This window comes from Salmo salar, chromosome 01, assembly GCF_965601325.2.
Source record: "Salmo salar chromosome 01, fSalSal1, whole genome shotgun sequence".
Lineage (NCBI taxonomy): Eukaryota > Metazoa > Chordata > Actinopteri > Salmoniformes > Salmonidae > Salmo > Salmo salar.
In genome coordinates, this window is record NC_138291.1 from 13,785,322 (window position 1) to 13,797,334 (window position 12,013).

Below are 12,013 nucleotides of genomic sequence, written 5' to 3' on the forward strand. Positions count from 1 at the left end.
CTATGCATAAAACAGTCGGAGCAAATAGCATGGCCTTCCTCAATTTAGAACAGAAAACTAGAGTGTCTTCCAGTTTAGGGAAATATTACCCTTATTTATAAGGGGGTCCGCAGCCATTCTGCAAAAAGCCTCGCACTTGCTTTTCCTGCCACACGAGGCACTATCATCACATTGCTTCGCTTGTTGATGCTCAAATTTTATTGGCTGGAGAAAAGGCATGTGTAATGATCCGACCAATCACATTATAGAATAGAGTGCTTTTTCCGGGCCTAGCAAAACGATAACATTGCTGAAGTCTGAAAGACGAAAAGGAGAACGTGTTAGTCGGAAAGAAAATAATTATTGAAATCTCTCAGACGTTGCATTAACAAATGTGAGTTGCATGCTTATAGTTTTCTTTATTTTGTGTTAAGATAACCGAAATATATGGTATAATTTCGATGTACGCTTGAGGGTCAATCAAAGGACCGGCTGAAGCTTGTTAGCTAGCAAGCTAACAGATAAACTGCGGCTAGCAACTGCGGTCAGCTAGCTAGTCAATTGATTGTGAACCGGTTAGCTAGTCAATTCATTATTAACCATTTGCTTTGCGTGATATGCTTGGTTTATACTTTTGGTGTTTGGAACTGTTGCTCTTTGAAAATCCACTCATGCCATTTGATCAGCCTCATTTACAGCAACATTAAAGGTCCAATGCAATACAGCCGTATTTATCTCGATGTCAAATAATTTCTGGGTAATAATTAAGTACCTTACTGTGATTGTTTTAAATTTAAAATGGTCAAAAAGAAACAAATAGCTTCTTAGCGAAGAGCAATTACTCAAGCAAGAATTGTGCTATGCCTGAGTGGGGAGGGGAAAACTAGCTGTTATTGTCAAAGAGGTTTGGAACTCTGTCAATTTGCTGATATATCAATAAGAAACAAACTCCATCCCACCACAACAGGCTGACAGGTGGTCTTTTCAAACAGTTTCTACACTAAAATGGCACGATCATCGTTTTCACAATTTCACAGTATTATTCCAACCTGTGTGAAAAAAAATATATCACGTTTTTGATTGCACTAAGCCTTTTAATATAATCCTCAACACACTTGAGGCAACTTCGTCTGCTAATTTCATAGCTACCGAGTTGGCTCGAAAAGGCTGGATGGCTAACATTAGCCATTCGTACTAGCAAGTCTTCTAACTTTATGTAGCTAGTTAAAGCCGTTTATATCTTTCAGCTGAATGTGTGGCCTGCTGTCGATAATCTACATAGTCCATTTTCAATTGTCAACATGTCTTTGTTTCCCTCACAGATGTTGGAAGACCTCAGTATCAGCAACTGAAGACTGTTTACGGCATGTCCTTTGTTTACTAAACACACATTAGCCAACTGAGCCCAGCGCTGATTAGGTGTCCTCTGCACATTGTATGAGCAAGATCATTCACCATGGAAACCGAAGCAGTAAGTTAGCTTGCTAGCCCTTTTTATAGATTAAAGCATGCATTCGGAAGTGTACTAACAAGAGTTTGTGGTAGCCTGGGTGCCAGTCTGTTTCTACCCTCCATCCCATTCATTGGCTTGACAATGACAGCAAAGCTGGCAAGAGCACACATCTGGGACCAGGCTAAGTTTGTGGTGTGTTGGAAAAACTAACAGCACGTTTCTTACCGCTATTCAGGAAGTTATTCCTATTTGGCAGAACAAGCCTCATGGGTCGACTCGCAGTGTGGTGAGGAGAATAGGCTCTATTGTACCCATGAAACCACCGCCCAGGGCATGTTTCCAGGTAAATATGGTCATTATCAAATTCAACACATGCAATATCATAAGTACACGGTATAGACAATGACTTTCTGTCAGAAGGCCGACCTTGTGGCCAAATTGCATTAAAGGTGCTAACAAAGGGAACCTGCACCTATTTACCAGGAACTCCCAGGTCTCCCTCCTCTGCGGCCCATGGATGGCCCCACGGTGCCCACACTGGCAGACATTGCCTGGATTGCAGCAGATGAGGAGTCTGAGACCTATGCCAGAGTGCGGTAAATATGTGCTTTTCTCACCCACAGTGCAGAGGAATGTGGCTGCTGAACTTGAGTATGTTCCTTCATTGAGTCCGCAAAAATGTCAGCTATCGTGGGGTCTCAATAATTGGCCTATTGGTTATGCTAGCGTTACTTATGACAAAGGACTCTCTGGTAGATGTGATAGAGGCTTTCACCTCCTGTTCTTTTAATGCAAACGTTTTCTTGTGGTCCATTTCTTTTCTCAGGAGCGATTCACGCCCTCTTAGACATGAGTGGCGACCCACGCCTCTCCTGGTTATGCACAGGAACTCCTCTGTGCCCAACTTCCGCCGCGACGTCAAGAAGGTGGAGACGCTGAGGAAGCCTGCGGTGACGGCCATGAACCGTACCACTTCCCTGCAGGATGAGCTGAGCAGACTCCGCTCCCAGATCGCCAAGATCGTAGCCACAGAATCTGGTAGGGAATTCACCAGTGAAAGGGGCTCTTTCGCTGGTAGATCTAGCTATCAGGGATCTACAGTGCGACCATTTTACTCGCGTATGTGCCTAAATATTTTGCTCTGCGACCTGGAGCACACATGCTCCTTGTAAAAATAGGTCAGCGTAGAGCCCTTCCTAAGTGCCTATTAGTGGAGGCTGGTGGGAGGGGCTATAGGAAGACTGGCTCATTGTATTAGCTGGAATTAAATTAATCGAATGCAGTCAATCATGTGGTTTACATATGTTTGATACCGCTCCATTTTTTTTCCATTCCAGCCATTACAATGAGCCTGTCCTCCTATCGCTCCTCCCGCTAGCTCCCTCTGGTGCCTATATACAGTATCTGATGCTTTGTCATTTATGCAGCAAGGGGATTGTCTTAGGTTATCTTGGCTTTATGTGTTGCTTTTAACGTGTCATTATCTTCAGTATGGCTACCGCATGCAGTGATGTGTAATAATAAGAGCCTCCTGTAATATACAACCACGGATATTACCATGCGTATATTTTAGAAGACGTATGTGTCTTAATGGTCCTTGGGATTGTATGTCTTATGTCGTGGATGCATTAGCATATAGTCATTGTTGTAGAAATGATGAGGACAGTGTCACATGCTATAGCCATGCGCTGTTAGATGACACTGGAGTTCTTATCAGGCAGATAACCTGATTTTCCTAGACGAGCGTAGGGCTCGCCCTCTGAAAGTGATGGGCTTTGGGATTAAAACTGAAGGCACACTAACCTGCCTGCCCATGCCTCAGAAGCTCATCAGAGGACTCTGTATTTTAAATAGCCTGACCATGTGACCCTAGTGCAGGAGATTAGTTGATTGCCAATCTGCATCCCTTTAAGGCTCCGTCTGTCCCAATTCTGAGGTTTATTTATGGGAAGAAAAAAAATATGGATCAACTCTGAAAAGTGTGATCACTAGCCTGTCTCTGCTCTGTTTGTACCTCTAAAGGCTCCAACCCCTTGACCCCCGACCTCCTGTCCCCCGACGACACCAGCATGAGCTTTTCCATGGCGCCCTTCGAGACGGCGCCCTACCAGCCCGCCGCCTCAGCCTCCTTCGTCATCAGCGACGTGACGGAAGAGGAAGAGGAGGAAGACGAGGAGGAGGATGTGGTGTCTGTGGTTTCGGAGCTTATGCCGGACCCAATGCCGCCCGCAAACATGTCTGCCTCCATGACGGCCTCGGCGACCTTTGACCTGGACCATCCCAGCATGGACTTCCGGGAGGCGGAGGAGGATACAGTGTCGCTGTCCAAGTCCACCAGCTTTGCTGACGTCATGGACATCCTGAAGGACATGAACCGCATGAAGATGAGCAAGGACAGGTAGGTTAACTAGTATGGGCTATGTGGGACGGTAGCGTCCCACCTGCGGGACACAGCCAGTGAAATAGCAGGGCGGCAAATTCAAAACAGCAAAAATCTCATAATTCTAATTTCTCAAACATACAACTTTTACACCATTTTAAAGATACACTTCTTAATCCAACCACGTTGTCCGATTTCAAAAAGGCTTTACGGCGAAAGCAAAACATTAGATTATGTTAGGACAGTGCCTAAAAAATAAAAGCCAGACAGCCATTTTCCAAGCAAGGACAGGCGTCACAAAAAAACAGAAATACAGCAAAAATGAAGCACTAACCTTTGATGTTCATCAGATGGCACTCATAGGACTTCATGTTACACAATACATGTATGTTTTGCTCGATAAAGTTCATATTTATATCCAAAAACCACATTTTACATTGGCCTGTAATGTTCAGAAATGCTTTTCCTCCGAAAACATCTGGTGAATGAGCACATCAATTTATAGAAATACTCATCATAAACGTTGATAAAATATTCAACTGTTATTCAAAGAATTATAGATAAACATCTCCTTAATGCAACCGCTGTGACAGATTTTAAAAAAGCTTCACGGGGAAAGCACACTTTGCAATAATCTGAGTACAGCATTCAAAAAACATCAGGCAATACAGATACCTGCCATTTTGGAGTCATCTAAAATCATAAATAGCATTATAAATATTCACTTACCTTTGATCTTCATCAGAATGCACTCCTAGGAATCCCAGGTCCACAATAAATGTTGTTCTGTTCGATAAAGTCCATTTATGTTCTCTTTGTTAGCGTGTTCAGTAAGCTACTCCAATTGTAGGAAGCGCGCTGAAAATTTCACCACGAAAAGTCAAAAGAAGTTCTATTTACGTTCGTAGAAACATGTCAAACGATGTATAGCATCAATCTTTAGGGCCTTTTTAACATAAAAGTTCAATAATATTCCAACCGGACGATTCAAATGTCTTCAAAAATGTAATGGAACACAAGCTACCGCTCACGTGAATGCGCACAATTGAGGCCATGTCATTCTCTCGGTTATCAGACTCCAGGAGGTCTTGTTCGCTCTCTGTTCACTGCAAAAGCCTGAAACAACGTTCTAAAGACCGTTGACATCTAGTGGAAGCCTTAGGAAGTGCAAAATGAACCCTAAGTCACTGTATACTGAATAGGCCCAGTCTTGAAAAACTACAAACCACTTCCTGGTTGATTATTATTTTTTTTTTCTCAGGTTTTTGCCCGCCATATGAGTGCTGTTATACTCACAGACATCATTCAAACAGTTTTAGAAACGTCAGTGTTTTCTATCCAAATCTACTAATAATATGCATATCCTATGTTCTGAGCCCGAGTAGTAGGCAGTTTAATTTGGGCACGTCATTCATCCGAATTTCCAAATACTGCCCCCTGTCACTAAAAAGTTAAAGGGCGAGTCAGGATACGGAAGAAAATGGCTTCCTCTCATGTCTCTTAGTACACACACACAGTGTAAATACCATGTCAGCAGAAGGTGTATGATAATGCATTAGCTGGAAACACAAGGACAGCTGGTCGTTGTCCCGTTTTCCACAGATAGGAAAAAAGCAAGAGGAATCAATTAGGTCAAGGATGGGCAACTTTGATGGGTGGGGTCACAAAAAATCTGAACTCATTATGAGGGGCCACAGTGGTTTGCCGGTCTGCATTCCCACATTCATACCCACTAGTAATGGGGGACGAAATCAATAGTTACATATCGCAATATTATTTTGGGACTATCATACCGATATTTGACTCCGAATTTTTTTGCTACTGTAAGTAACGTTAGATTGTGCTACTCGGCTGTATCTGCGCCAAAACTCCGGTATTTTTCATCCTATAGCTTGTGACTCCTTTTCTTATGCTCTCTTGTCTCTCTGCAGCAGACATATAGTGAGCCATATGTTTGGAAAATCAAATCACAAAATCACAATGCATATAGAATCGTGAGAATTGCATAACATCATATCAGTACTTAAGTGTATACAGTAACCAAAAAAGTGTTAAACAAATCAAAATATATTTTAGATTCTTCAAAGTAGCCACCCTTTGCCTTGATGACAGCTTTGCACCCTCTTGGCATTCCCTCAACCAGCTTCATGAGGTAGTCACCTGGAATGAATTTCAATTAACAGGTGTGCCTTCTTAAAATGCGTTTGAGCCAATCAGTTGTGTTGTGATAACATAGGGGTGGTATACAGAAGAAAGCCCTATTGGGTAAAAGACCAAGTTCATATTATGGCAAGAACAGCTCAAATAAGCAAAGAGAAATGACAGTCCATCATTACTTTAAGACATGAAGGTCAGTCAACCTGTAACATTTCAAGAACATTGAAAGTTTCTTCAAGTAAAGTCGCAAAAACCATCAAGCGCTATGATGAAACTGGCTCTCATGAGGACCGCCAAAGTAAAGGACACAAAAAATGGACACAAATATGAAAGGACACATATGAAGAAGAGACTTCAAAATGAGCAAAAGACATTACACCGGTGGAAACCTGTCCTTTGGTCTGAGGAGTCCAAGTTTGAGATTTTTGTTTCCAACCGCCGTGTCTTTGTGAGACGCAGAGTAGGTGAATGGATGATCTCTGCATGTGTGGTTCCCACCATGAAGCATGGAGGATGTGGTGTGATGGTGTAGGGGTGCTTTGCTGGTGACACTGTCAGTGATGTATTTAGAATTCAAGGCACACTTAACCAGCATGGCTACCACAGCATTCTGCAGCGATATGCCATCCCATCTGGTTTGCACTTAGTGGGACTATCATTGATTCCATATGTGTTTTTTCAAAGTTTTGATGTCTTCACTATTATTCTACAATGTAGAAAATAGTACAAATAAAATGCCTGGGATGAGTAGGTGTGTCTAAACTTTTGACAGGTACTAATATATTTAATCCCGTTTCTGAAAATCTGTGGGGCTACAAACAGGGAGGCCTTGGCCGCCAGTTGCCATTGCTGAATTAGGTCATGGATTTCAGTTTGTCTTTGTACCAGACCATGCTCTTAATGTGTGTGTCCATGCAGGTGCAACAGAGGCTGCACCTCCCTGATGGGGGAGTCGGACTCCGCCTCGCTGATCTCCGAGGCCTTGAGGAAGAAGTTTACCCTGAAGGATGAAGACATCAGGGGGATGAAGAAACACAACTAGAGCCCCCGTAGTCCTCCACCTCCCCACGTAAGTCAGGCCACACAGAAAGTAGTCCCTCTCCACAGACATTCAGGCTTGCAAGATTAGACAGAAACATCTATCAAGCTTTATTTTGAAAATGTTCAATTGCCAGTGGACTTTCCAATGTGTGTTGCATAACAGCATTTTACTCTTGGTTCACAGAGGATATTGTCTCATTGCGTCTCTCTCTTCTGTTGCCAGGCCTGTGCCTGACGACCCAGTCCCGTGGAGACCCGGGTGCACCTCATCAACCGTGGCAACGGTTAAACCAGATGTCTGGAAAAACAAACCACCACCTCCCAGCAGGCCCAGTCAGTCTGAACCCAACCAAATCTAAACCATACCCTAGCTATTAAAAATATTGCCTAGTCAGACCATGGTAGCAGCTGGCTGATAGGCACTATTAGATGGGTGCTGTTTGACGTAGCACAGAGAATTTTTGAGCAAACTTAACCTGTCGATTCTTCCTCAATTCCAGACTTGGAAGACAACTAATGTCTTCTAAAAGTCAATGTCTAGTTTCAGGGGGTTTGAATTTAGAAAAATCAATTGTCTGCCACCCATTAACAATGATTAAAAAGAAAAGTCAAAAGGTTTGACAGCAGTACCGTATAAAATGCAAGTCAGTTCGGAACAGGTTTTTGATGTCCCAATACCTTGACATCGAGTCTATGAACTGACATATAAAACAATAATTTATCAATCTGTTAATTTTAATTTAAGCTATTATATAAAATACTTACTACAAAAAGAATGCTCAATATATGGGGTATTGGACAGTCAGCCTTGTGCACACTCTGCCACAAGGAAACAGAATCAATAGAACAGTCAGCCTTCTGCAGACTCTGCCACGAGGAAATATAATCAATTTAACGTTTTCTGGTACTGTCCATCGTTGGCTCGCTTTTGGAGTCAGGTCCAGGAATGGTTGTTATGTCATATCAGGGTTCAGATGGACAGGCCGACTATTGTTATGGCATCGGAACAACCACGATCAGTCAATGGGGAAATATCATTGTAGTCTTGGGTAAAGTATTTCTTTTCAGGGCAATATCGGTAGAAATGTTACAAATAGGGAGGTTCAGGAACCTCGTAAGACATCACAGTAAAATGGAGGTATGTATTGCAAAAGGAAATTGCTAAATGGCGTTATATTGGGAAAGATGGGTTTATCTGAGGACATGGGAGGGCTGGAGTTAAGATCGGGAAGGAAATGTGAATTGGCTGCTGTGGGTGAAAATCCAGCACTTGAAGTAAGACTAAATTAGAAATATAATTGTATAGTTATTTAATGACAGGTACCGTAGATGTGAGCGAAACAGCTGTAAATAGCAGAAGTATTGTAGTCTGTTAGTTTACTCCAATCAGAGTAGGGAAATGAATAAATAAGGAGATTGCAAATGATGCAGACAATTTCATGGATAGAACCTACAATCTATCTGCAATATTAAAGCTGATCTACCCCCCCCCCCCCCAATAAAGAAATGGAATTGTTTTGCTCCATGAGGTAATCCAACAATGTGTACACCACCATCGTGCTCATCTTCTCTCATTGATTAAGTCAGGTGGGTGTCCACCCTGTAGTGCCGCATGTCATGATGAAACTCACTTGACTTTGAAATAGTCAAGATGGTGGCGTACACATTGTTGGATTACTTCATAGATCAAAAAATGTATAACAGCATATTCTAAATTCAAACAAACCGCCTGCAACTAGATATGGATGTTTTAAAATACATTTGGTCTTCCAAGTCAGGAATGGAGGAAATCTCGCAAAGTGAACGTTGGTTGAAAATTCTGTGCTATGCTAAATGGTACCTAACCTGTAACGGCTGATGGAGCATCACATTAGCCATTACAATATGCTAGCTAAACCACACCCCTCCTGTTATTCAATCAACACTCTGTTTACACTCACTGTCTGCTCCCAGACACCTCCCAAAAAGGTAGAGCCCTTATCCCATTGCTTCAGGAGCAACGTAATTTTGTGGGCACTGTATAACATGCCCTACAGATTCACCTACTTTGATGGCTCTCGCTAATCACCAGACTGACTCCAGTGCTGCCCAGTCATCTTTTTATGTACAGGCTGGGGTTTCTCTAGGATATAGTACCTGTCCTAGTACCACGAGAGAAACCATTTCCCCCTTCTTTTTGTTGTTGTTGACAAGCTTAGACTTTGAACAGAAGAGTTGTGGATGGATGCATTTGTTGGAGTGGGATTATTTTTTTCTCATTTGTATAGTTGTGATAATACATACTTGAAGTTGTATGTACAAGTAAGACTGCGGAGAGTAACGGATTACTACAAAACACTTAATTCTCTGTTAATTTACAGCTAAAAAAGCTCACGTTTTTCAGTGTATAGTTGCATTAGAAATACAATATTGACTTTGCGGTCATAGTCAATGTGTACAACACAGGTTTATTTATTTGCTGTCTTCAGGACCTACTCATTAACCCATTGCATCAATACGAGAAAATGTTATTGCTGGCCTTGGGGTAATGAATCTCAGAATTTAGCTTGATTGATGGCCCCTTGGTTTAACATGATACAGATAAATAAATCCCAATTAAAATCAGTGGACGGCCATGGCTAAATATGAATGATATGTGTTTGATGTGTAGTCTTCGGACTTGTGATACAAGGAAAGCTTGGAAGACTTATAAATCTACCGTAAAATGTGAATGAAAGTTTTCTCTTTCCTTGTGTGATGTTGAGCTATATCTGCCTGTTAAGACACCAGAGAACAACTGTACAGGTTTTTTTAATGTAGATACAAAATGTCAGATTGCCCTGTGGTGTAGAATGCGTGGCTCTTGGGAATGTGACAATGTGCATGTTTGCTGTCACGATACACTAAAAGAGATGAGTATGAGTGACTCTTGTCTTTTTGAAAATGATCTCCTGTTGACGCCTTATAACAAAACCTATTGCCTCTTCCAATATGGCAGTTATTTTTATTTATTGGTTGGTGTGCCGTAACTTTCCACAGTTTGTCGTTTTCCTCAGTTTGCCCCACCTCTTGAGCCCTTAAACTTTTACGCAACCACCCATAGACACATTGTATCTGTCCCATTATGGCGTCTGTGAGAGCACCGGCAGCGCCATTGAGGCCATCTCCATTTTGAGGTAGTCAGGTTTGTCATTCTACTTCTATGAGTTGGCAAACAAACTGAAAGGGTGCGCACTGCCACCTAGAGTGTGTTTGAACAGGTATAAAGACTAGGTTTGTCGATTTACTGCCACCTGCAGTTATGGAATGTTTGCTCACTAGTATAATTCATTGGCTGATCCCTCCTGGTGACCTGGATTCAATTATGTGATCCTTCCTTAAGCCATAGGAATCCCTACCCAGTTTACTACTTTAAAATGGTGGGAGCCCTCAATGGCAATGTCCATGAAAAAACGTGTTTTATCCGTCTAGAGACCTCTATCAATCTCTTTGTCAACAACCACACTTGACATTTCCTTACATCAAGTGACTGACTTGACTACTTCGGGAGCCAATCATGTGTCATTTCTTCTCCTTTATCATGAAACCCCTCCCCCCTCACAGAAGAAATGCTTCTCCACTCATTTTGAGTTCTTATCATATCAGGATAAGATAATTATATTACTGTACCCTTTGTTGAGATGTGTGAATACCAACTTGCGTCTAGGCAGTGGAACTGTAGTTTAGTTTGCAGTGAAAGCGAGGTCCCACAAAGTTATCTATGGGGTGAAATAAGGACGTGCCCAGCTGTGTGTTAAGGTCTGTATCTCGTCTGTTTTTTTTTCTTCAGTGTCTGGCTCTTAGGTCTTTAACCAATATTCCCATTTTAAGTGTGCAAAATCGAGAGAAGCAAAGCTTTGAGCTGAGCATTTCACAAAGTATGTTTCAGATTTATTTTACATTTAAGGTTTGGCATTACCCATGTGGTCAAGAGTCTGTCTTTACAGGCGTTTTGTGAACCCCACAGGGAACGGAACCAGGGCAGTTATTACCATTCTTGGTGCACCGGCGTTCCTATTGATAGAAAGGGATCTTTACTGAACATTTCAATCGCCAGCTTTGTTTTTTATTCTCCTTTGCCTCCATTTTTGTTTTGGATAACTATTGACCATGCCACATAATGGTCTCTGATAATATGCCCGCCATACTTGTCCGTTTTATTCTGCCAAATGGAAGAAAGAGCTCTTTGTCTGTCTTGTTTTGAAACGTAAATAAAGATGGGCTGATGTTTTAAACTCCAGACTCATTCTTTATCATCCCCTTTGATAGTTGACCATTGTTCAAAAACTCTTGTTGCTTTAACAATGTTGTACTATATATCCATACAAGCTGTCATTGCTATAAATAGTGTGGACAGTTGGTTGATGGTATGGTTGGATGTATTTTGATTGTAAACACAGAACAGGCCAAAATGGCCACCTTTGGTATAGTTGTGCATTCCCATATACAGTGAGCACTGTAATTCATTGGCCAGTGACCATTTTTTTTTTACATTTTGGTTCTGTACTCTAGCACTTTGAGTTTGGAAGGATACAATGAGGGTGAAGTGCAGACTGTCCGCTTTAATTTGAGGGTATTTTCATACATATCGGATGACCCGTTTAGAAATTATAGAAGGTTTTGTACATGGTCCCCCCCCCATTTTCGGGCATCAAAAAACATTGGACAGTTTAACATAATGTAGAATAAAGTCATCATTGTTAATATTTGGTCGCATATCCTTTGCATGCAATGACTGCTTGAAGGCTGCGATGCATCGACATCACCAGACGCTGGGTATCTTCCCTGGTGATGCTCTGCCAGGTCTGTACTGCAGCCATCTTCAGTTCCTGCTTGTTTTGGGGACTTATTGCTTTGAGTCTCCTCTTCAGCATGTAAAATGCATGTTCAATTGGATTCAGATCCGGTGATTGACTCAGCCAGTCAAGGATTTTCCACTTTTTGGCCATCAAAAACCCCTTCGTTGCTCTAGCAGTATGTTTAGG

General features: G+C 41.9%; 1 protein-coding gene across 2 annotated transcripts; it reads left to right on the plus strand.

The window, feature by feature from the left end:
* The first annotated feature begins 254 nt into the window (after nt 1-254).
* On the plus strand, nt 255-11,263 carry mtfr1l (mitochondrial fission regulator 1-like). Of its 2 annotated transcripts, none has more exons than XM_014129176.3 (8): nt 255-373; nt 1,302-1,450; nt 1,668-1,775; nt 1,916-2,028; nt 2,259-2,470; nt 3,455-3,830; nt 6,888-7,038; nt 7,234-11,263. In XM_014129176.3, exons 2-7 carry the CDS (start codon nt 1,436-1,438, stop codon nt 7,009-7,011), a joined length of 948 nt encoding a protein of 315 aa, XP_013984651.1. In that variant the 5' UTR covers nt 255-373; nt 1,302-1,435; the 3' UTR covers nt 7,012-7,038; nt 7,234-11,263. The 2 variants fall into 2 exon arrangements, with proteins under 2 accessions (XP_013984651.1, XP_013984721.1); XM_014129246.3 differs by having other exon boundaries at nt 1,689-1,775.
* The last annotated feature ends 750 nt before the right edge of the window (nt 11,264-12,013 follow it).